This window comes from Eublepharis macularius, chromosome 8, assembly GCF_028583425.1.
Source record: "Eublepharis macularius isolate TG4126 chromosome 8, MPM_Emac_v1.0, whole genome shotgun sequence".
In the NCBI taxonomy this organism is placed as follows: domain Eukaryota; kingdom Metazoa; phylum Chordata; class Lepidosauria; order Squamata; family Eublepharidae; genus Eublepharis; species Eublepharis macularius.
Genome location: NC_072797.1, coordinates 10,489,560 through 10,514,702, shown reverse-complemented (window position 1 = coordinate 10,514,702; position 25,143 = coordinate 10,489,560). Strand labels below are relative to the sequence as shown.

Here is a 25,143-nt window from a genome sequence, read left to right as displayed (position 1 = left end):
GATTCAAAGACCAAGTAGGCTTCTATAGTGGGAGGCTGCTGCAGAATTTCATATACTGAAAATGGGGATTCACATTGTGGATTTCCACTGGGTCAGTCCAGTGTTATGAAACAGCTGTCCCATACCTCAGAAACTACACATTTTTGACCAACAGATGCTTTGTCTCCAGGGACAAGAGAGTTAGGCAGCCCTTGTGGTGACTCAATAATCATTCACAGAGGACATAAGGGGGCTGGCTGACTTCCTTTGGATCAGGGAGCTTCATCAAGCAAATCCATTTCTTCTCTGAAAGAGGAAGGGTATTCACCAAACGGTAGCCGATCAATCTCAAATCTGTAATTAGAACGGGCCCTTTCAGATGGACACTTGACTGAATTAAAATCCAACCACCAGCAGCTTGGCTCCTCTCCTCTGCTTCTTTGTACCCGGGTTGCTAAATAAATCCAGCATTTCTTCTCTAGTGGAAATATAGTCACATCTGTCCAAACAGAACTTAAACTGTAAAACGATGCTCTACGGACTACGGCGTCCTAAGTAGAGTGCAGCCCTTCTGTTTTGAGATGGTGGCCTTCTTATGGATTGACAATGACAGTGAAATCCTAAGCAGAGTTACTCCAGTCTAAGGCTATTGGTTTCAATAGGACTAGACTGGTGTAACTCTGTTTTCACTGTTAGTGCATTGCAATAAATGCTACGTAGCAAACAGCGGCAGAATCAAAACCACTGTTTTGATGGAACTCTCCGGTGCCACTCACTCGCCACCAATTTTACTTCATTACTGCTCTGGATTCAAAGGAGCTCAAAGGAAGATCAGAAGATCAGCTAAGGCAGAAGACCACTTTTCTAGAAAAGGTGATGATGGGATACATGTTATGGAAGCCACACGCTCTGTGGAAGAGCAGCTGGTCTAAGCAGAATGCTGATTTAAGTAAAACGGTGACATTTCGTGGAGGGGGAAGAGAAAGGACTCTGAGATGTCTCGATGAAGAAACGGATGGTGATATTGTATGTGTGTAAGATGCCATCAAGTCATAGCTGACTGATGTCAACCCCAAAGGCTTCTCAAGGCAAGAGTTGTGCAAAGGTGGTTTGTCACTGCCTGCCTCTGCGTAGAGACCCAGAGCTTGCTTGGTGATCTCCCCTTAAAGTACTAACTAGGGCTTACCCTGCTTAGGTTCTGAGATCTGCAGAGACTGGCCTATCCTGGGCCATCTACATCGTATTAGGAATATGATTAGTAATATTAGTAGTGTTAAATTTAATACTGTCATGTCTGCATACCATTCATCCATGCCATTCAAATGTTCTCCGTCCCTTGTATTGATTTGATCATACTGTGTAACTATATGCTCTCTTATTATGCTCATATACTGTAACCATTATATTCATGCCATCTCTGGCTTGCCTGAAAATGAGAGTACTAATGCTGAGCCTGTTATCTCTGAAGCCACTTGCTCACCTTGTACTATACTGTAACTCTTTGCAAGAGACAGAGGGAATTGAATTCCTTGTAATTCCTGGCTTTCTCTGGCCAGACAAAGCTATTGTGTTTCTCATGAGACTGGGATTTTCGTGTCTAGTTGCTAACTGCCCCAGGGGAGGGGGGAATCCTGCTCCTTATATCAAAGTGCATATGCTTGTATCCCCATTCCTGCCAACTTATTCATCTCTGGATGTACCTGTGAACTTAATGTATCTCTATAATAAAACCTTTTCATCCAAGACCCTGGAGTACTTGCTGTGAGGGGTTTGGGGATCTATCTGCCATGGACTGCCATCTCTAGAACTGACAAATATTAATATTGTTAAATTTTACTTAAAAGGGTGTTGCTCACATGTATGTAGATCATTACTGCTATGGCACCATTATTATTATATCATTTCTGCACATGGAAACTTATGGAGTAGGAAAGGGAGAAAAGAAGAGGCTAAAATAAAGTGGGACGCAAGTGAGCAGCTGTATTAACAACAACAACAATAAAAATATTTGATGTATATACCGCCCTTGAGAATAACTTAACACTTACTCAGAGTGGTTTGCAAAGTGTGTTATTATTATCTCCACAACAATCACCCTGTGAGGTGGATGGGGCTGAGAGAGCTCTGAGAGAGTTTTGACTGACCGAAGGTCACCCAGCTAGCTTCAAGTGGATGAGTGAGGAATCAAACCTGTCTCTCCAGATTAGAGTCCCACGCTCTTAACCACTACACCAAACTGGCTCTCACAGCAATCACCTTGTGAGGTGGGTGAGGCTGAGAGAGCTTGTGACTGACCCAAGGTCACCCAGCTGGCTTCAAGTGGAGGAGTGGGGAATCAAACCTGTCTCTCCAGATTAGAGTCCTGCCGCTCTTAACCACTACACCAACTCCACTACACCAAACTATCAAAGCAGATATAGTGGTTAGAATATTGGATTCAGAACAGGCAGATCTGGCTTTTGCGCCACTCAGTATCTCTTAGCATACCCTACCTCACAAAGCTGGTGTGAAGCTAAACTGGAAGGAACCATGTGTGTCATCCTAAACGTTAGCTTTTAAAGGCATCCATCCAAACTAGTAGGGTGCAATCACAACCAACAGGTATTTGAAAGCATATCTGGGATTAACTAGAAGATCTGTGAACAAACATCCCAATATCTTTAATTTTATTTTTTTAAAAGCTGTGAGAGTGCACAAGTGCTTGGATTGAGATCACTGTCCTTGAGGGAGGTTTTTCACCTGACTGTTTACAGCACTGTGGGTATACATCAGTTCCTATTAGAGCTAAAGTGCACGTGTTCCTGCAAGTTTACCTGGGAAGTGTAGTCGGGCCAGCAGCAGCAGCAGGGCCAGAAGGACGGGAGGGAAAGAGTTAGTGCGAGACTCCTTCCCCTCTCTGTGAGACGGGAAGGTTGAGTCTAGCAGCTGCAGCGTTGCCCGCAGCCTCAGCAGCTCTTTCTGCCCCTGCTAGCCACCTGTCAGCTTTGGGCTCGTCTCTCTTCGGGCAACCCTTGCTGACTCTTTCCCTCCCTTCCTTCTGCTGCTGCTGGCCTGACTACACTTCCCGGGTAAACTTGCAGGAATCCGACACGTGTCAGGCATATCGTGTAGTTTAGCACTTAAACACAGTGGGGGAAAAGGCAGGGCAATTTCTCTGCAGGAAATGGTGCAGACGGTTAACTTCACTGCCGAGGAGCTGTGCTCCTCATTCAAGCACCCTCCCCCCCAACAAAATTAAAGGTACTGCGGGAGCTCATTGCTGCTCTCGCTTCTTGTCACACTTGTCAGAGAAATGGGACCAGCTGCTGACAGGGAGCTTGGATACTTGAGCGGAAAAGGGGTGAGATTCGGCCTGCTAGGAATCACACCTCTGCTACAAACCAACACAACGGCCTTAGGCAAGTCACTTATCCTCCCCCTCCATTCCACGTCCATAATGATTCAGAAAGGGCTGCGGTAAGAACTGCTGCAAGATAAAATATACAAAGGACTCAGGAACACCCCAAAATCCTTTATAAATGTTCCCTATTGTTCATCTCGTATTCGTTGCAACCTAATGTGTGAAATTGCCTTAAGTGCAGGCAATTCAAGGGAAGAAGCAGAGACCAGGATTCTTGTCGAAAGGGCAAAAGTCAAAAGAAAATGTTGCTCTGCGAGCTCAGACAATCATAAACAGGCAGATATTCATAGAGTTTAATGAGCACTCTTGGCTCCACGTTTTCTTGGCGAGAGCTTGTTTGAGCTTTAATATATTTTTCTTTTCCTCCATGTAGTACAAAGTATGGCTCTGGTTAGCTAAGCGCTGATGACTTTTCCATCCAAATAATACTTCTGACAATGAACAAACCGAGCTCATAATCTGCAGCTTGATGGATTAGATCATGGAGAAGAACACATATTTGCAGACATGAAAATAAACATACCGGTTTCAAAAAGCTGGAACGGCAAACCCAGTCAGGCCAGAGAGAAAAGCAAAAATGTTTTTTTTTTCCATTCATGAGTAACTGTTGTATTTTTAAATCCTTTAAAGAACCTTTGCAACTTTATTAGCTCCTTAGTTGCTGAGAACTGGTCCCTTGCTAACAGCGCTCATTTGTGAGAGGCTAAAACCATTGTGAAGTGATCTTTTCTTGCACCTGGAATTCTCTTATACTGAGGGCCAAACCAGATAAGGTGCTGTACGGAGCTCCCAGTAGACAGCGTATGGAGCTTCCAGCATGTTTGGTGTAGTGGTTAAGAGCGGCAGGACTGTAATCTGAAGAGGCAGTTTGGTTCCTCACACCTCCACCTGAAGCCAGCTGGGTGAGCTTGGGTCAATCACAGCTCTTCTAGAGCTCTCTCAGCTCCACCCACCTGACAGGGTTATTGTTGTGGGAATAATAAGAACACACTTTGTGAACTGCTCTGAGTGTGACATTAAGTTGTCCTGAAAGGCGGGATATAAATTGAATGTTGTTGTTATTATTTTACATCATTCATACATGGGTCCCTGATTCAGATTGGTACCGCAGTGCAGTGGCTAATTTTTTAAAATTATGACATTTTCCTGACAAAGCAATCCCATGGAGTAGCGATTTGGTTTGCCATACATAGATCTCCCAAGCTTCTCATCTCCTTTGGCCCTGTTTATTCGGACTGGCAACAGCTCTTATACGGTCAGCCTAACAGTAGAAAAGATCAAAAGTCCAGTGGCACCTATAAGACTAACAAAATTGGTGGTAGGGTATGAACTTTCGTGAGTCACAGCTCACTTCTTCAGATACAGCTAGAATGTGAGTCCATCTGTCCTTATAGCTTGGTGAGTGGAGTGATTTCAGCGACTGCTGAATTGCAACTGATAGTGAACCTCAAGACAACACTTCCTCCTGGATTGAATCAAGACCTAGGCTTCCTGTCTCATTGCCAATGCTGATTTTTCCACACCTACCACCCCTCTGCATACCCCACCCTATCCAATCACCCCTGCTATTGTCATTCACCGGCTTTTGTCATTTACCTGCTGTTGTCATTTCACATCATTCCACTCTCTAAGATACAAGGACAGATGGACCCACATTCTAGCTGTATCTGAAGAAGGGAGCTGTGACTCACGAAAGCTCATACCCTCCCACAAATTTTGTTAGTCTTATAGGTGCCACTGGACTCTTGCTCTTTTCTACTGGAAAGGCAAAACAAGTAATAATCAGGAATCCCGTATCATCTAGTGACCATCCAAGGTGACGCAATTAAACTATAGGAGAAAAACGGAGGATTCGGACGGTGTTCTTCTGATATACCCTACCACAAATGTTGTTAGTCTTTTAGGTGCTACTGGACTCTTGCTCTTTCCTGCTGCTACAGACAGACTAACACGGCTACTCATCTTGATCAGTCAGCCTAAAAGTTTCTCCGGGTGAGAGCAGTCTATTCTGATTGGCATAAGCTCTCCAAGGTGTCATCTTTCAACTGGAGATGTTCATGCTCAAACTACTGACCACCTACATGCAAGGCATGTGCTCTCTTACCGTGCTATGGATAGATAAAACATGCACACCCCAAACATATGATGCTGTCATGCACCTCGTTGGACCACAGTCCCAGCTACACAGTGATGTCTACTCTGGCTCGCAGGGGCTCTCCAAGGTTCCAGGCACGGAAAGATCTTTCCTAATATCAGAAAGTTATTAACTGGATATGCCAGTTAAAGAAGTGAGCTGTGACTCATGAAAGCTCATACTCTACTACAAATTTTCTTAGCCTTATAGGTGTTACTGGACTCTTGCTCTTTCCTACTGCTACAGACAGACTAACACGGCTACACATCTTGATCTATCTGGATATGCCAGGGACTGATCTTCCACAATCAGTGGTGTTCTGCCCATCCTTTGTCCTCTCTGTGTGGTGGGAATTCCTTCCGAATGTTTCTCTGTGGAGTGAATTTTCCATTTCCTGGAGAACCAGTGAAAACTGGAGTTCTCTGAGCAGGTGGAAAAATATCAAATCTTACCACATGGGGGAGTATGCGGAAGATACTCTCAACATGAAAAACCAAACCAAAAATGAAGAACAAACAACCTACTGGTGAAAAACTACACAAGATCCGGTCACAAGTATACCAATCACTAAGAATGCCTTACCGGGTCATGTTTTGCATGCCAGAAGCCCCAAGTTCAATTCCTGGCATCTCCAGTTAACAGATCTCAAGGAGCAGAGCCGGTGTTGTGGTTCGAGGGTTGCGTCAGGATATGGGAGACCCAGGTTCTAATCTCCACTATGCCATGGAAACTGGATGGGGGACTTTGGCCTCACCTACCTCACAGGGTCGTTGTTAGGATAAAATGGAGGTGAGGAATTGGAGGAAATTAAATCAAAAGAGTTTTCGGCTAAACATTAGGAAGACGTTCCTGACAATTAGAGAGGTCCCTCAGTGGAACGGGCTTCCTCGGGAGGTGGTGGGCTCTCCTTCTTTGGAGGTTTTTAAGTGGAGGCTAAATGGCTATCTGACAGCATTGCTGATTCTGTGAACCTGGGCAGAGCATAAGAGGGAGGGCAGGAAGAGTTACATCACTGCGTAGTTCTCGTGGCCCCTTCTTACACACCCAGGGTATTGCCAATCGCCATGCTGGGGTCAGGTTGCAATTTTCCACAGGCCCATTTGGCTAGGGATCCCGATGGTGTTTTGCCATCTTCTGGGCACGGAGCAAGGATCACTGGGTGTGTGTGGAGTGGAGAGATAGTTGTGAATTTCCTGCATTGTGCAGGGGGTTGGACTAGATGAACCTGGAGGTCCCTTCCAACCCTACGATTCTGATTCTAAGAGGACCAAGTAAGCCGCTTTGGCTCCCCACACGGCAGAATGGTGGGGCATAAAAGAAATAAACAAAATAGGTGTTGCAAAAGACTGTGAGTCTGGAGAGCAGAAAATCCTGACCTAGACTCCATGAAGGCAGCCCTCCAGTTTCAGGGTTAGCCTAGATGCACCGTGGCAGACGTGCTGGGTCTCAATAGGGAGGAGAGGAAGCAGTCGAGCAAACCCTCTCATGCCTGGATCCAGCTCCCAGCGAGACCTCCCCAGCTGCCATCTCTGATGCCAGGCAACAGGCAGACATTACAGACCGAGACTTCGTTCAAATGATGTTTGCCTGAGTTTCTAATAGCTGGAAACGACTATGGAAGCGGATTTTATGGGACTGAAAAGTGACAACCTACAAATAAATACATAGGAGTATTCCAACCCCAGAAGGGGATTTTACCCCTTTCTATCCATCGGCCTTTTCATAATTAAGACCAGGTCAATGTGTAGAACCAATTGGGATACCAGCCAGTCGCACTCTCTCAGAGTTAAGCTACAAGAGGCAAATTGCACAAGGACGCGCACGTGAAGGGAGTCGCAATGTTAGCTGGGAACCTGAGTTTTAAAAGAGATTGGAAGGCTTTGTCAATTTCCCCTCTCTACAGAGCCAGCAAAGATCATTCCTCAGAGGGTTTGCGAACTTCCTCTTTGCCTCCCGAAGGCTCTGTCAGTTTTACCTCCCCTTCTAGGAAATAGAAGTAAGTAAATAACTAAATGTGAACAGTAAGACATTTTCTCAATACTAAAAAAATAGGGGGAAGGCACATTAACAGAATCTTAATCTGCCGTTAGTTGTGCGTTCTAGGCCCGTTTTGGTATTTTTGGAATATCAACACCAGTAAATTCTTCAGGCTGGGTTGTTTTCACAAATTCAAAAGCTGAACCAGAAACTGATAGCGAGTCACTTACACCCAAGTAAGGTCGGGCATTGAAAAAAAAAAGTTATCATAGGAATGTCAGCAGAGTTGGTTTTTCTGTAGCGTGGAGTTTTCCAAGTTTTGTGAATGAATCTTTAAGAGTGCGGGAGGCAGGGATCCGTCTACTACCACAGGGTACTAACAACAACAACACAACAAGAAAAAGAGAGTTGCGGAATGATTAACCAATATTGGATAGAGAAACCTCTAGCAACTATAAAACAAGCAAGGTAAACAGCAATAATTCAGTAAACCAAATCCTTAAGAAAGACAATTTGAAATTATAATTTCACAAGTTCAAGCCTCATATAGGTGTTACACAGCATCATTCCTACCAATATTTCATAAAGTGACAGGTGCATTAATAACAATAACAATAATAATGATAGCCCTGTGGCGCAGAGTAGTACGCTGCAGTACTGCAGCCCAAGCTCTGCTCATGACCTGAGTTCGATCCTGGCGGAAGCCAGGTTCAGATAGCCGGCTCAAGGTTGACTCAGCCTTCCATCCTTCTGAGGTCGGTAAAAAGAGTACCCAGTTTCCTGGGGGTAAAGTGTAGATGACTGGGGAAGACAATGGCAAACCACCCCATAACAAAAAGTCTGCCAAGAAAACGTCAGGATGCGACGTCCTCCCATGGGTCAGTAAAGACTCGGTGCTTGCACAGGGGACTACCTTTACCTAATAATAATATTATTATTATTATTATTATTATTAATAATAATAATAATAATAATAATAATAATAATAATATATGCCATCACCTGGATAGCCCAGGTAAGCCAGATCAGTCAGATCTCAGACGCTAAGCAGGGTTGGCCTTGGTTAATAGTTGGATGAGAGACCTCCAAGGAAGACCAGGACTGCAGAGGCAGGCAATGGCAAACTACCTCTGTAAGTTACCAGGGGTCGTCATAAGTCAATTTTGACTTGAGGGCACTCTATACACACACAACAATTATACATACACACACACACATATAAAGTGACACATATTAAGTGACACATGCATTAATGAAAATAATATATTTTTATTTTCTTTAATGCATGTATCACTTTATGAAATACTGGTAGGGACGATGCTGTGTAACACCTATCTGAGGCTTGGACTTGTGAAATTATCATTTCATCTTGTATTTCTTAAGGATTTGGTTTACTGGATTATTGCTGTTTACATTTCTAGTCAGATAGTTGCTGGGGGTTTCCCTATCCAATAATAGTATCACAGATTAACAGACATGAGGTAAATGCATCTGAACCCGGGTTGTTTAAATATGCCCTCCGTTACAGCTGCCTGACTGGTCCTCAACACCTTGCCGTGCAAAAAATAAATAAAGAAATTACATCACAGAGAAACATTTGCTTTATGCTATTCCTGTTTGGTTAACTTTGATAGTGATAGGCATCACACTGATTGGGGCTCCTCTCTTCTCTCACCACTTATCCAGAAGAAAAACACACAGTTGGAGCGGGCCTCTGCAAGGTCTGCTGACACAAAACGTGTCTCCTCAGAGCAGCTGTGAAAATGGAATGGCTCCCAACACGGAACGGCTTTGCCTCGGATGCTTTGGCAGCTCACTACTAAGCACAAATCTTTGGAATCACTGATATGACGAAAAAATTACTTCCGAGTAAGTGATCTTTCGATCGCTGCATAAGCTACAGCTTCTCCGTGTCGTCTGACATTTCATAGGGCCACACAACGGCTTCCGGGAAGTGGTGTGCAGCAGACAGATTAAAATCTCAGCCCGCATTGAACGTTTTGGATGATGTAGAAAGACAACTGGACAACTGCTCTGCCGTCAGACCACATTTGGCCCACGTTCTCTCAAACCACATTTCAATTCACTTTCTGGGATCTATGAACTGGATTTTAAGCCTTTCCTCCAAGAACTTAATTTGCCAGACAAAACAACATAAATCTAGGTATCTCAAAGTTTTGGACTACTCCGCTTCCTTATGTTGGCAAAACAGCAAATAATCTGTCTCATAGAGACAAGAACTATTCCTATGCATCCATGCTCTAAACATTGTTTTTCTTTGCAGATCAGAGTATAACTCCTTAGTTATAACCTCAGTTCTCCATGATGATATCTCCATGGGGAGGCCACAAATTTTATAGTCCCCTTACTACTTGTGATGACTGTATGAAGCATCTCTATACCGGTAGGGTGGATCCAACCATTCTCCAAGGAGGCTTCATCCAGCCTAAGGAACCTTCCGCCAACTTAAGCAGCTCTTCTTCCAATGGATGCATGGATGGTATCCTCAAGATGCAACCGGCTTACGGTGACATCAGCAAAGGGTTTTGCAAGGCAAGTAAAAAGCAGAGGTGGTTTGCCATTGCTTTCCACTGCAGAATTTTCCTTGGAGGTCCCCCATCCAAGTTCCGACCCTGATTAGCTTCCAAGATCGGAAAAGATTGGCCTATACTATATTATTCCCTCCCCACTACCAAAAGAAGAACCACTTAATTTGGAGGAAGGTTTCAAACTTGAGACAGAAGGGAAGATGGGCTATAATATTTAAACAATATTTTCTCAGAGTCTCTCTACATGAGGCACCTTGATGCGTATTTATCAAGTGTAGGGAGATGCAATGTTAGTCAGGAAGCATAGTTTAAAAAGACAACCCGGGTGGAGATTGCTCCTCAGAGGATTTGTTAATTTCATCTTCGCCTCCCCGAAGGCTCTGCAATTTCACTTCTCCAGTCTAAAACTGTGTGGGATCGCAACTAGAGGACAGCGATGAATGGAAATGGGCTGGAGCTGCCTTCCAGAGCCGGGCTTGGATCTGGAGAGGTTATAACAGGCTGAAGCTTCCTTCTGGCATTTCACAGCCCCTTCCCACAGCTCCAGTGTATAGCAAAGCCTTTGTCCTGCTGCTGGCTCTGTCTTTTTAAACTACCCTTCCTGGCTAACATTGCATCTCCCGACATGTGTACTTCACCTGTCAGATGTCTTGCGTAGAGAAACTCTCAGTGGCACAGTAAGATAGCAGTACGATCAATCCCAGTGCCAGTATCTGCCAGGGGTATGTGACCCCCCCCCCCCCCCGCCCCTGCAGAAACTCTTCATGCAATTGGGCCAGTGCGGCAGAGAAAAGTTTACCAACAGCCTTCCTCCGTTGATACGTCTTGGGTGAAAGTTAAGTCCATGGGGAAGAATGAGCACACTCATGCCTCTCCTATGTGCAAGATTCATTTTCTGAAGACAGCTAATATTTATGTCCTCCCCATCAACCAACAGGTCACTATATCAACTACATTATATAACATTATGAACTAGAAGGTACTTGACTTTCCTTCTCCTGACTTCATTCTCCCAAGTTTTCTCTCGGCTTTTCCTTTCGCACCCCCCTCTACAGCGTTTCAAACAGTTATTTTAAACAGTAAGCTGCCTTGAAAAGATGGGCAGAAAAATGGCATATAACGATATTGAACATCAAAACGACACCGCTGCAAGAGAAACTCAATCGAGCTGACGGAAACATATCTTTTGTAAGTTAGGACTCTTACCTGGAGCAGCTGAAGAATCATACGAACTTCTGTCCCTCCTACTCGTTCTGAAGGTCTGAAGGTCCTTCTCCCTGTAGGTTCCGAATCCTTCAAAACTCCTCCTTTTGCTCCCGCTTCCATCACCGTCTCGTTTTTCGCTCAACGAACTGATTTCACCGAACATGTCCAGAGACTCAGACCTGGCACTGCTCTCCGCATTCCCAGAGTACCTCTTCATGCAAGAGTCAATGGGGTCATTGCCCGTATCGCTCTTATCCTTGCTCGGCACCCACTGCTGGGTGTCCGAGAGCGACAACGTAGACAAGGTGTCCACTTCGAAGCTGCTCTTGGAAATTTTGTGCCCTGTTTCGCTATGCTGGTGCTTCTGCTTCTCTTTATGCTTGCTCTTCTCGGTCAGCAGAGAGAGGTCTTTATCTGAGACGCTTAATCTTTCGCTAACTGAATGGCTGGAGAAGCCGGTGGACTTGCTAGCAAAGAGGCTGCTCAGGTCATCGTGAGTCCCCAATATCCGCTCGTCCTTGTGTTTGTGCTTATGCTTGTGTTTCCTTTTGTGAAGCCGGCCACTGGGCATGCTTGTCCCCGCAACCTTTGGAGAGGACAGTGATGAATGAACGTCCCCGAGGCCCATCCCGACAGGGGTCTGCAGATGAACTCCGTGCTTCACTTTATGCTTGGCAGTATTGGGCATCTTCATGTGAGAGCTTGTGTGGAATTGGGGAGGGGGCACAGTGGGCCTCATAAATGGAGAAGCTGCTCCGAGTGTGTGGGACAAGTACAAAGGAGCTGGGTACTGACCATAGTAACCAAGGTTCATCATAGGCATAGATGTGTAAGGCATTCCATAGGGTGCATAGTAACTCCCGCTGGGAATAGGGTAACCAAACCCTTGTAAGAAAGGCACCTTTGTCATGGTGTCATTGGTTTTGGCAGGTCTACCACGCTTCTTCTTAGACTTCATATCGGAGGTCCTGCGAAGATACAGCAATGGGTCATACTGGATATATGGCACAGGGTAATAATGATCAAAGTTAATCCTGAAAATGCTGGGATATGGATTCTCGTGATAAAACGTGTAGCTCCTGTGGGAAATCCGGAACACTTGGAACTTGCTGATGAGTTCTTCCAGGTCTGCGAGAAACTGGAGGTCGTCTCTGTTCTGCAGATTTTTCCTCTTCCGCTTGTGCTTTGGTTTCTTCATCGTCTCATGAGAAAGAAAGTTATCAACCATTATATGCTTCTGCCGGTGGCCATGTCTATTCTTAGTGCTGGTGTCCGACGGAATCGCCTCTGGATTGTCCAGGCTGCAGAAATCAAACGAGTACCTTCTGCGAGACTCGGAGGTCTTCTCCGCTTGATCCGAAGTACTGTTGTTGTCCGTCCCAATCCCACTATCGCTAGGTATGGTTTCCTCACTGTGGGATTCGCTCACTGGGGAGAGCGTGACTTCCTTCAGGGAACCTATATCGCAAAGGTGGGAAGGAGAATTTGCCATTAGCCTGGGTGGGGACAATTTCCAAGTCCCACTATGTATTCCTTTCTGAGTTTTTGTGGGAAGAGCGCTGATAGGCTGTAGATTTGGCATAGTTTTCAATTCGGAAAAATTGGTTTCAGTGCTGGCAGGGCTAAGGTTGCCGTTAGACCCCACTAACTGAGTTGAAAGCGGATGAACAGCTGCTGGTGATGGCGCGACAAGTGAATGCAAGTGGGAAGGCACTGCTGGGTTTTCTGGCTGGCTGGAAACAGGCCTCAAATGTTTGATGGCTGTCTTCGGTTCTTCCAATGGGGGCTGCAACTCAGACCGTGGCTTTCTTCCCCTTTTCTTGCCGATATAGATCGTCCCTCTCTTGCTCACATTGATTTGCTTCCCAAGTCGGGCATCGATGGTCGGAGCCCCCGTACTAGCTGGTGGCTGAGCTTTCATTTTCAAAGCTATGTTGCTAGAGCAGGATAAGATCTGGCTCAAAAGGTTCTTCCTCTTGAGGGTCTTCATTTTGTTGATGGTCTTAATGGTCTTCTTATCCAACACACCGAGCTTGCCAACCTTTTTGTGAAATTTCAGCTCGTTGAGGGATTTATCTTCTCCTGGAGCCATCTGGGCCAATTTGGCCAAGTTTCGTCTCCTCTTCCTTTTTTTCGTACCAGGAAATTCTCGGTTGATGGGACTGACCGGGCTGGTGGACGTTCCTTCGTGGATGGTTTCGACAGTGAGCAAAGGTTGTTTCTTTGGTCGCCCCCTCTTCTTCTTGATGGGAGTAATCACAGTAAGACTGTCTGTATTGGTATACAGAGGACTAGATGGCGTTATGGGATAGGCTGATGGAGGTTCTACCATCAGTTTCTCAGAGGGGCCCAGGGTTGGTTCCCGGAGCATGTTTTTAGGTTTGTTGCAAGTCCATCTTCGTTTGGCTGCAAGCTTTGGATGCTGAACCTCTGGCTGCTTGCTGGGTGCGAGAGTGTCAAGACTCATTGAAGCCGTTGTCATAGCTGTGGACTTTCGGAGCCTGGTGGCATTGTTAGCGGGGGATTTATGAGTGATCTCATTATTGTCCACTGGCACTAATGGAGGCTCACTTTCAGTAACCTTCCCTTGCTTCGTGACTCGCACATCTTTCTTGCATATCTCTGCTTGTGAGTTCGTCCTGCTGCCTACGTCATTGCTCACAGGGTGTCCAGAAGACGGGCTTTTCTCTGGGACGTTCTTGTCAACAACAGTTTTTGCGGACTGCCGTTTCTTCCTTTTGTGGCCAGCTGGCTCCACTGTCGGAGTCTTGATTGGTATAGTAATTCGCACACGGCTAGAATCGCTTTCGGAACTGTTGGCAGAGTTTGGGGTTTGCCTAGAGGGTGATGGTTTGGTTGCGCAGGATTCCTTTTTTCCTTCCATGCTGTCATGAGTTTTGGCCTCAAAGGATTTCTGAGAATTCTTGACCCATTCTATCTCTGTGTGTTGGATGGCTTGGTTGATTAACTCTTTTTTACTGGATTTCTTCTTTGTGCTGCCAATGGATGGATCAGGAGCTTCCATTTGTCCCCCTCCCTCTTGGCTCAACAGTGGCAAAAAACCATTGCAATCAGATGAATTATTTGATTGGGAAGTTACACCAAGAGCACTGGATCCAGAGACTGAGTTGCACACAGTATGGTCTTTGTTATTACTTGTGGCCAACTGACCCCATGTGTTGCTGGCGTTAGATTTCTTAGACTGAGATTTATTGAAAGACACAGTGGGCTCCGATGCAGGGATCTTGGTGGAGCTGTTGGTTTCTCGATTTGGCTCTGGGTCAAGGAAGCAGGTCTGGGAAGCGGAACAAGATTCCGAGCTCGTTGACCAGTCGAGATGGTGCTGGTTGTTGCTTTTTTGCTGGTGCCTTGATTTTAAGGTGTCACTGGTGAAATCCTGCTGGTGCTCTGGATTGTAGTGCACACCAGAATGCTTTTGCAGCCGGTCATAAACCTGTGCAGAAAAAAAAGAAAGGGTGGAGGGGAGAAGAAAGTTAAAGATTGTCCCCAAAGTTCTTAATTTCTAACACAAATACTGCCTGCAGAAATTTACGATAAATTATCTCAAGGGTGGACTACAAACACATGATGCCGCTAAATCTGGGAACAAAATGAATAGACCTTGTCCAAGCTTCATCCCCGTGCTTTTTGTATCGGCTGGTGTGCTACAGGTTAACAGTGGGAGAAGGAAAGGAAAGAAAGAAGAAGGCGGGAAGACAGCGCATTGCTGCAACTACTGCTGAAATTGACTGGATTCCAGATTCTCCTCTGCACATATGTAACGTCTTTTGCTGGACTGAGACAAGCAAGTTTAGAATTAGGTGTGACCTCCCCATGTTATGGTTTTCCAGTCGTAGGAGTCTGCCCCTGAGTACTCCCAAGGCAAAAATGGAACAGCAGAAAATGTCTATTATCCATGCCTCCTCATAGGTTCTACCACGTTCTACCAACACAACTGATCTGATAAAACAATATTTTCAATCCTGTCTGCTTTATTGTTCAACTCCCATTATCTTTTATCCCAGGAGACTTGGCAGAGGACAACACAGCATTCTCACAACTTCTAATTATTTTAGAAGATGACAAGAGCCAGTGTGGTATAGTCCTGTCTAGACATGGGCATGAACCGAAATATGAAACAAAGTTCATCACAAACCAGGCCGTTTTTTTGGTTTGCAAACCGGCAGTTCATTGGAGGGCATTTCTGACGAACCATGATGAATCACAATGGTTTTTAGGCCAGTTCGTTTTTCTGTTCATCACTGCAGATAGTCTGGCACCAATCAACCAGTTTCCTAGGCAACCGGGGAGGAGGGGCTTTCTGCAGACCTTATGCAGCTTTGGAAATGACATATTCACAAACCAAACGAACTGGTTTGCAAACAAGGCAAATTCATGCCAGTTCATGGTTCATACAACACGATAAATCATGAACTGCAACGAACCGCCGTTTTCCCATTTTGTGCCCATCTCTAGTCCCATCCTTTCCAAACTTTCTCAGAGCAGGTAACTATTTGCTTACTTGATTTCTTCCTCACAACAGAACTAAAAATGATGCTGGGAGACAGTCGCTGGGATCTACAGACATTCTGCTACAAGATGAGGGGTGACCCCTTTCCTTGTTACAGCTCTGAGACCCACATGACTTATCATCTGCCAAAATGGTGATCCACAATACCTTTTAGGGGGTTAAGGGGGACGCTGGAGGCAGGGGGAGATCTGCTTCTCCCAGCATCACATCTATAGAATCCAACCTATTGATTTACCTAAGGCCGAGTAAAGTTATAAAATTTGGTTCCCCTAGTATTTTACTGAATCCACCATGGTGGCTCTTTGGCCTTTAAGTTTAAAATTAAATTTCCAAATCTTCCATTCTTTCCAACCCCAGGTCTTTCTTTATTGTCCCAAACCCGTAATTCCAAGCATGGTATCTGTGGGTGCCAGAGTGACTGCTGATGTGCTCTCTGGTGCCCAATAGCTTCTCCCCCAAAATAAAGAGCCAGCCTTGACTTTCCTCCGCCTCACTGAAGTAGCAGGTGCTTCAGAAAAAAAAAAGCTCCTATACGGAAGCAGGTGCTTCCATCACTGGAGGATGTTTGGCTTGCAACCTCCTAACATTTGCAGAACCTCCCAGTGTTCTGTGATTAGGCCTCTCCAGGGGCCATTTCGTAGAAAAAGAGCTGGAGGCTCTCATTAGCATAATTCATCAGCATAACTCATTAGCATATGCCACACCCCTTGCCATCACCAGAAGTGGTTCATTAGCATAACTCATTAGCATATGCCACACCCCCTGACATCACCTACCTTGGCTGTTTTGGACCCAATCCTGGCCATTCAGGGCCGAAATGGGGCCCAAAATGGCAAAAAGGGGCTAAAAATGGCTGAAAAGGGGCCCCAAACGGTCAGGATCAGGCTGCTGTTGAGTGGGAGAGTGATCCACTACCCATCAGAGGCCCGATCCTGGCCGTTTTGGCCCCAATCCAGGCTGAAACAAGCCTCAAATGGCCGAGTCTCAGGTGGGCAGGGCCACCTGACATGTGACCTCTTTGGGGAACTGCCAGAACTGTGTTCCTGTGTGTTCCCCCTTGAAATGAGCCCTAGGCCTGTCCCCAGGCAGCCATTTTATTGCAATGTCCACTCCCTGTTCTCAACATTCCAGGGTTCCTCAAGGCTGGAGGCCCCTGATGTAAACCAAATCTGACTTAAAACATTTCAGATTCATACCTGTAAAACCAAATTCTACCCCTGAGCATGGTTAAGGCGTAAAAGGCCGCCATTTTGAGTACCCTCTACTCCTTTCTGACTTCACATTGCTCTTCATTTCCACACGCCACTTTGCAGAGTTGCACCTTCTGAAAGAGTCTTTCCATGTGCTTTGGTACTGCACAGTAACCGCAGATCACATGGCCCAGAGCAGGCTGAGTTTCATTAGCTGTTAACTGATATGCACAGACTGTTTATTCAAAAGGACGGCCAGAGCAAGCGGAAATTAATGCACTCGAAACCTATTTTGCTCCCAGTGTATCCACCTGGATTGCCGCCTGATCTCACGGCTCCTTATGCCCCGGCTTCCATTTGCACCGCTGGATGAGCCGCACAGTCTCAGAGCGGCAAAAAGAACAAAGACAAAGCAGCAGCCAAACTTATGGAAGAGAGAAAAGGAGAGAGGGCAACAACTGCTTCAAAGCAAACAAAGCCAACGAGCTCTTGGGTTAAGACAAGCTACCCCAGATACCACAGATTTTAATGCAACTTCATGGCTAAAACACAAACAATAAATCAGCAAGTCACCCTTCAAATCTCATCTCAGCAATGTTCTTGCTTTAGACAAGCTCCTAGCCAGGCTACAAAGCAGCAATTCCCCTTTGGGCTGGGGGGAAGCAGGAACAAAATGAACTCTACAGCCAAGTTCTTAGCAGCACCAATCCGTATGCAAAAGAACCTCCTCAGGATACAGTGAACCCTCCCTCCATTAGCATTCCACACCCTGGGAAACTCTTACAGGATGACTCAGCCCAAACCCACCTTCCTGAGTAGATATAAATTACCTGCCAACATCTTTTCCACACTGTGACACTGAGAGATCTCTGTCTTTTGGTGCTACACCTCTGAAGATGCCAGTCACAGCTGCTGGCGAAACATCAGGAACTACAATGCCAAGACCACGGCTATACAGCCCGGAAAATCCACAACAACCATCATTCTCCGGCCGTGAAAGCCTTCAACAATAAGTTCTTAGCATGTTGACCCATACTGACCACAGCGCATCATACACTGTGCCCAAGGGAAAGTATGATGCAAGTACATTCACATCACATCAAGATTTCTGCTACAGGTGGGTGGGGCTAAAGCAACAGGTGTAGCCACACCCACTTTACCGGGCAAACTCCGCCCAGGTTGCAAGCTGAAATTGTGACACAATTGCAGCCCAAACTCAAGATAGCCTAATGACACGAATGAATGCAAATTTTCAAGTATAGGCTTAGATTTCAGGCTCCCCCAAAACGGCAGTTATCTGGCCAGGGGATGAGTTTAGGGTGACTTTTGCAAACGAGTATGGTTTTTAATAATTGTGCAGAAGAAGGAATCTTAACCGGGGAAGGTTTCCTTGCCTAAGGTTTCCTATCTAAGAAAGGTCTCCATTGTCATTAAAACTTGTTGCTTTCCTCAGCATTCTTGGGATGTTTCCTCTATCTCTTTTCTGTAATTTATTTTCCTTTTCCCAAAACATGGTGGCTGTAGAGTGAAACACATGAACTTCCCACCCGAAGAAACACTGCCAACCTCTTTGTTTTTCAAAACTCCCTGGAGACTTCTTCCGAGGAGGAAGCTCAAGGTTTGCCTGAAAACGTTATTTTAGGCTAAACTGTCTGACAGTGTGAGAAGGTGGACTTGCAAAACCTGAACTCCAACCCAAACCAAAACCCTCAGCTCCTTTCCATTGAGTTGCCGTATGACGGAGACCAGAAATTCTAGATCTGATCTGAAAACAAAGTCTCCTCTATCTAACGCTTAATTAAAGCAGACAAATTCATTTTCTTTAATTTAAGAGAGTTGTATCTCCTAATTTGGTTTCAGAGGTTTGAATCTGAAACTAAATTCTTAATTGAGTTGTATCTCACCCTCTACCACACCGTGGTCCTCAAGCCAGCTGTCAATATTAAAATTACAATGAAACGGCGAAACTTTAGAGTTGCTTAACTGCATTCTCCACGGTGTAAACCTCCCTGAGTCAAAGTCAGAAGTTATGACATCACCAAATGCCAGGCTACACTGTAAACCAGAATTCAAGCATGTAAATAACAGATCACAACACAGTTCCACATTATATCGGTTTCACGTGATACTGTGATTGTGATAGGGAGGAAATCAGTTCCTGACCTGGAATGAACCCCTCACCCCATTTCCAAAAACTACCTGCCCGGAGCAGCATCGCTCAGATCGCTCGATACCAACCTCGTTCGCAAATCAACGTTAATACCTTGATGCCCCCTCTTTAAAGCATCCATCTGCAGAAATGGTTTCTCGAGTATAATTCCCTATTAAGAAGCTTTATCTGGATAGATTAGCAGCTGCTTCCTACGTCCCTAATTGCTGTCTGCTGTGATTTTAAAACATCTGCACCATTGTGGCTCTGTCATTTTCGTATTCTAATCACCCTGAATCTTGGAAGGAAAATTAATAATAATAAGACTTGGTTTTAAAAAGGCGCATCACCGATTGTTTCTCTGGGTTAATTATCAGACAGTCTCCTTACGGAAATAATTAAAGGGTAAAAAGAACTTTGATTAGTTATTTTTTTTCAAAATCGGTTTTTATTGCACCCTTCTGCCAAGGAACTCAGGGCAGGAGGAACTCCTTCTCCGTTTTATCCTCTCAACAACTGTAAGGTTAGGTGACGCTTTGACAGAGTGACTGCTCCCACATCTGGGTCACTACACGGTGCGGCCTTGGAAGCGGTGGAACAAAGTGTATTTTTATTTATACAGAGTATAAATAATTTTATTTATACATAGTATTTTTATTTATGTACAGTCTGCCTTTCTCAATGCGACCCAAGATAGATTACACAGTGCAAGTCAATATGAACAACCGTTAGGACATTCAATGAACTAAATACAGTATCAATATATATGATCGACTAACTAAATACATATATATTCCAAAGCAGCCTCACCATTTCTCTCTCTCTATATCCTTAAAACAAAAAACAAGCAAAAATAACCTCTTGGGCAAATGACCTAAGGTGTGCTTTGGAAGACTATAAATTTAGCCACTATAAGGAGCAAGGCTGAATTATTGGCTATAAAGAGTGACAAATCTGATGAGTGGTTTTGTGATAACCACTTCTGACGCCATCGCCCACATGATCAAAAAAGTTAATGTTTGTATTCTTTTAGAAATATCCTTCCCTGTCACTCAAATAATTTTCCTGTGAAAGTGGACCCATGTCAAGCCACGAAATGAGCTTGCTACATTTCTTTGGGGCAAAATGGCTACCAACAACGGGCATGATGCATTTTCAAAGTGACCTCTGATCAGAGGAATAGGGAAACATGTGCCTTTGAAAAGGCAACTACATTTCTATCACTATTGTTTCTCTCTCTCTCTTTCTCTCTCTCTCTCACACATACCCCTTTGTCAGAAGTCACAAGGGACATGTTTGCAAATCCAACCTCCATTTCATTCCTGAGATAAATGGCTTTCCTAGGACTGGTTAACACCTGTTAAACTGTAGGAGTATTTCCTCCAGAAGTTGTTTTCCACATATCTATCTCATTATCTGTGAGAACAGTGTACTTTTTACAATGTTATATTTTAGGCTAAATACTGAAGCCTTCGGTTTGCTTAATCCCTGTGGTTTTCAGTTCTGTTTCAATTTTTTTTAATGAGGGTCATATTTTGTTTTGTGATAACCACTTCTGACACCACCACCCACATGATCAAAAAAGTTAACGTTTGTACTCTTTTAGAAATATCCTTCCCCATCACTCAAATAATTTTCCTGTGAAAGTGGACCCATGTCAAGCCACGAAATGAGCTTGCTACATTTCTTTGGGGCAAAATGGCTACCAACAACGGGCATGATGCATTTTCAAAGTGACCTCTGATCAGAGGAATAGGGAAACATGTGCCTTTGAAAAGGCAACTACATTTCTATCACTATTGTTTCTCTCTCTCTCTTTCTCTCTCTCTCTCACACATACCCCTTTGTCAGAAGTCACAAGGGACATGTTTGCAAATCCAACCTCCATTTCATTCCTGAGATAAATGGCTTTCCTAGGACTGGTTAACACCTGTTAAACTGTAGGAGTATTTCCTCCAGAAGTTGTTTTCCACATATCTATCTCATTATCTGTGAGAACAGTGTACTTTTTACAATGTTATATTTTAGGCTAAATACTGAAGCCTTCGGTTTGCTTAATCCCTGTGGTTTTCAGTTCTGTTTCAATTTTTTTAAATGAGGGTCATATTTTGTTTTGTGATAACCACTTCTGACACCACCACCCACATGATCAAAAAAGTTAACGTTTGTACTCTTTTAGAAATATCCTTCCCCATCACTCAAATAATTTTCCTGTGAAAGTGGACCCATGTCAAGCCACGAAATGAGCTTGCTACATTTCTTTGGGGCAAAATGGCTACCAACAACGGGCATGATGCATTTTCAAAGTGACCTCTGATCAGAGGAATAGGGAAACATGTGCCTTTGAAAAGGCAACTACATTTCTATCACTATTGTTTCTCTCTCTCTCTTTCTCTCTCTCTCTCACACATACCCCTTTGTCAGAAGTCACAAGGGACATGTTTGCAAATCCAACCTCCATTTCATTCCTGAGATAAATGGCTTTCCTAGGACTGGTTAACACCTGTTAAACTGTAGGAGTATTTCCTCCAGAAGTTGTTTTCCACATATCTATCTCATTATCTGTGAGAACAGTGTACTTTTTACAATGTTATATTTTAGGCTAAATACTGAAGCCTTCGGTTTGCTTAATCCCTGTGGTTTTCAGTTCTGTTTCAATTTTTTTAAATGAGGGTCATATTTTGTTTTGTGATAACCACTTCTGACACCACCACCCACATGATCAAAAAAGTTAACGTTTGTACTCTTTTAGAAATATCCTTCCCCATCACTCAAATAATTTTCCTATGCACCACTTCAAGAGTTTTGAAAAGCGGATAATGCATCTTACACCCAAAGAAATAAATACATCACACATTTTCACTGGGTTGCACAGGTCCCCTTACCCTTGTAGATTGGTACAACAGTTCTGGGCCCTTCCCTCCTGTACACATTTCTTGGGTTGAATTATCCCCCCTGGAGATGCTGTCTCCACTAAATTCACCAATGTATTATACTGTTTGATCCTGAAGATCTATTACAAATGAATTGAGCCTACATACTAGATAGGGTGTTTGCTTGTCCTATGCTAGAATTAGGTAAAGATAAAGGAAGTCCCCTGTGGAAGCACCGAGTCATTAGTGACCCATGGGGGGACGTCGCATCACGACGTTTTCTTGGCAGACTTTTTGTTACAGGGTGGTTTACCACTGCCTTCCCCACTCATCTACACTTTACCCCCAGGAAACGGGGTACTCATTTTACTGACCTCAGAAGGATGGAAGGCTGAGTCAACCTTGAGCCGGCTACCTGAACCTGACTTCCGCCAGGATCGAACTCAGGTCGTCAGCAGAGAACTGGGCTACAGTACTGCAGCTTACCACTCTGCACCATAGGGCTCATTTTATGCTAGAATTATTCAAAAGTTATTAAAAGAGATAACGGAATGATAACAAAAAAGGTTCACAACACATACTCTTAAAAATATACTGGATTCCCCTCTGTGTTCCATCAAAGGGCAGGGATTTGCTTCTTATATCTTCCCTGCACTCAATTTGGCACTCTCACTGGCAAAGGGAGCATTTTCCATCTTTAGCGTCTCTGTCAATCATGACTCCATAAGCCTTTCCAGTTGTTAGTTTTGAAATCCAGCCTCGAAAAAGGCTTCTGAAACATCAGTGGTCCTCTCTAGATGATTTCCGTGGCACAAAGTTTGGACACGAGAGGCACCTGTCTCTGAAACCTGTTCCATAACTATGGAATTGCTCTCTTCCCAAAGATGCCAATCTCAGCACCTTTAAGAAGTGTTAGGATACTGGGAGCCAAGCTACAAGTGACGCCTGACACTATTTGGACGCTTGTCAGCTTCCTTCAAGTTTTGATGGGAAATGTAGGCATCCTGGTCTTGCAGCTTGGCTCTCCGACTGCTGTCCAATGGACTTTTCAACTGTCACTTGTCCAACATTTCGCCAAGCTGCCTACATTTCCCACCAAAACTTGAGGGAAGCTGACAAGTGTCCAACTAGTGTCAGGCATCACTTGTAGTTTGGCTCTGAGTCTCTCCCAAGACAGATGCAGAAAATCATGTTCAGATCGAACATTTAGAAGAACGTTCTAAAAGAAAGTTGGCGAGGTTATAAAAACTGCTCGGCACTTTATTCTATTGATTCCCATCGTGTCTGTTCTGACTGGCAGCATTTCCCTGAGATCTCCAGTTGAGGATTTCCTAGCTGTGCTGAGTTTCTTTCTCCCAGAAATGCCCAAGACTGAACATGGGACCTTTGGCATGCAAACCATGCAGTGTGAGCTACAATTGGGCCCTAAAGAACTTTCTATTCATGGTGATTTTTAGCAGCTGGTATGAGTCAAGTTGTAGATCTCAGTATCTGATCAATTGTAAATTGTTTTTATTAGATTTTAACCGACTACGAGCCAAAAATTGCATATACGTCTTTCCTTTGGTCCGAGTCCAAATTGTTTCTCTTCTCCTTCCTCCCCCCAACTCTGTTCATCTCCATGAACATTTTCTTCACCCCATGTCAACAGGCCAGCTCCCTTCAGAGGCCTGCACTAGGAAGAGGGTCTGGGAAAACTCGGAACAATAGAATTCTTCTGTCAGCTCGAACAAAAGGCCCGTCACTGCTGACATAACAAATCCATTTAAATATTGTGTCGGAGCACAACACCGTTTGGCGGTCCGGGTTTTCAGGCAGCTGCGGGAGAACAATAGGGCCTTAAGTACAGTACAAGGATCCTACTTACAAAAACTTGACCCCTCCCACACCAAGATAACCCGCGTGTTAACAATGTGCCAATGTTAAGCCAACCTAAATGGCCTTCAAGTACCATTCACAAAAACAGAAGTTTCGACGCCGCAGGGAAGGGGCAAAGAGGTTGCGGCACCTCCTAGAAGAATCACTTCTTTGCATATGTTAGTTCATGCAAACTACCTCCACATTTAAAAATACCAATTTCTTAACAATGGCATAGTGTTAACACAGTTCAGCTGGGAAACCCACTCATGATTTATTTAACTGTGTTTGTGGAATTACTCTTTACGTTTTGTTTTCTTAGATGTCTTAGTTTTTACTCTGGCTGGGCTTTGTGAGTCGCTTTACTATTGATCGGGATATGAGGGAGTATTGTTATTTAGTTGGAGGTTCTTGTTTTGCATTGCTTTGATAATTTACTACTGTAAATTAGCAACTGCTTGGTTAAAAAGTGGGATATGAATTTTTCAAAATTAAATGATTATTAAGGGCACAGGAGGCAGGAAGGATGTTTTCCCTCAGTGATCAGTGGCATAAAATCAGTCTATAGCAAAAGTCTGCATATAAAACACACCATCGTTTATTATTTAACCCCCCCTCCATTTTCTTTTAAGGATGAGGGGGGTAGCGACTTGGAAACCTGAATGTAAACACGAAGGCGATACATTTCCCCTTGAAAACTTCACATGCTGCATTTTGGATGTTCATTAATGATAACCCATTTTGATGATTTGTAAGCTTCTGAGAAATTCAACGATGTCTGTTTGTACTTGAAGACGTACGCAACCCTTTGATCAGTCAATGTTATTCCAGGACGTTCACCTACACTCAATCCTTTGTTCGTAGTCAACACGGTTTTTGCCTTCGGAACTTAGGAAGATGTGTTTCTAGGACGGCAGAGGTTGCTAACCATCACACTTCTCCAGCCAATTGTCGTGGTGCTGTGTTGTAGGCACACGGGGAGGTGGAAAGTTGGGGAACATGCTTGGAGCCACCATTGTGAGAAAACCGGGGTACAAATAGCTAAGTAGAAAAAAACATGATGTACAAGTCTGCTGGACCAACAACTAGGGTTGCCTGGCAACTGGTGAGAGACCTTCCAGTGGGATGGTGGGGGGCTGATCAGCAATGCACTGATATTAGGGGCTACATACTCACATCACTCCCCATGTTCCCAGAAGTGACGTCAGTGCATTGCTGGAGACATTCTAGCACTTGGGCAAAACTCTATGATTTAACCATAGTTTTTCCCAAATGGTGGAGCGTTCCCACTTCCCAGT

The 25,143-nt window shown here is 44.4% G+C and overlaps 1 protein-coding gene across 1 annotated transcript in view; it reads right to left on the bottom strand.

The window, feature by feature from the left end:
- Positions 1-25,143, bottom strand: part of SETBP1 (SET binding protein 1) — a 350,139-nt gene that overhangs the window by 85,598 nt on the left and 239,398 nt on the right. The window contains exon 3 of the mRNA XM_054986466.1: positions 11,246-14,699. Within this exon, the coding sequence (XP_054842441.1) occupies positions 11,246-14,699 (3,454 nt within the window). The remainder of the gene's footprint in view (positions 1-11,245; positions 14,700-25,143) is intronic.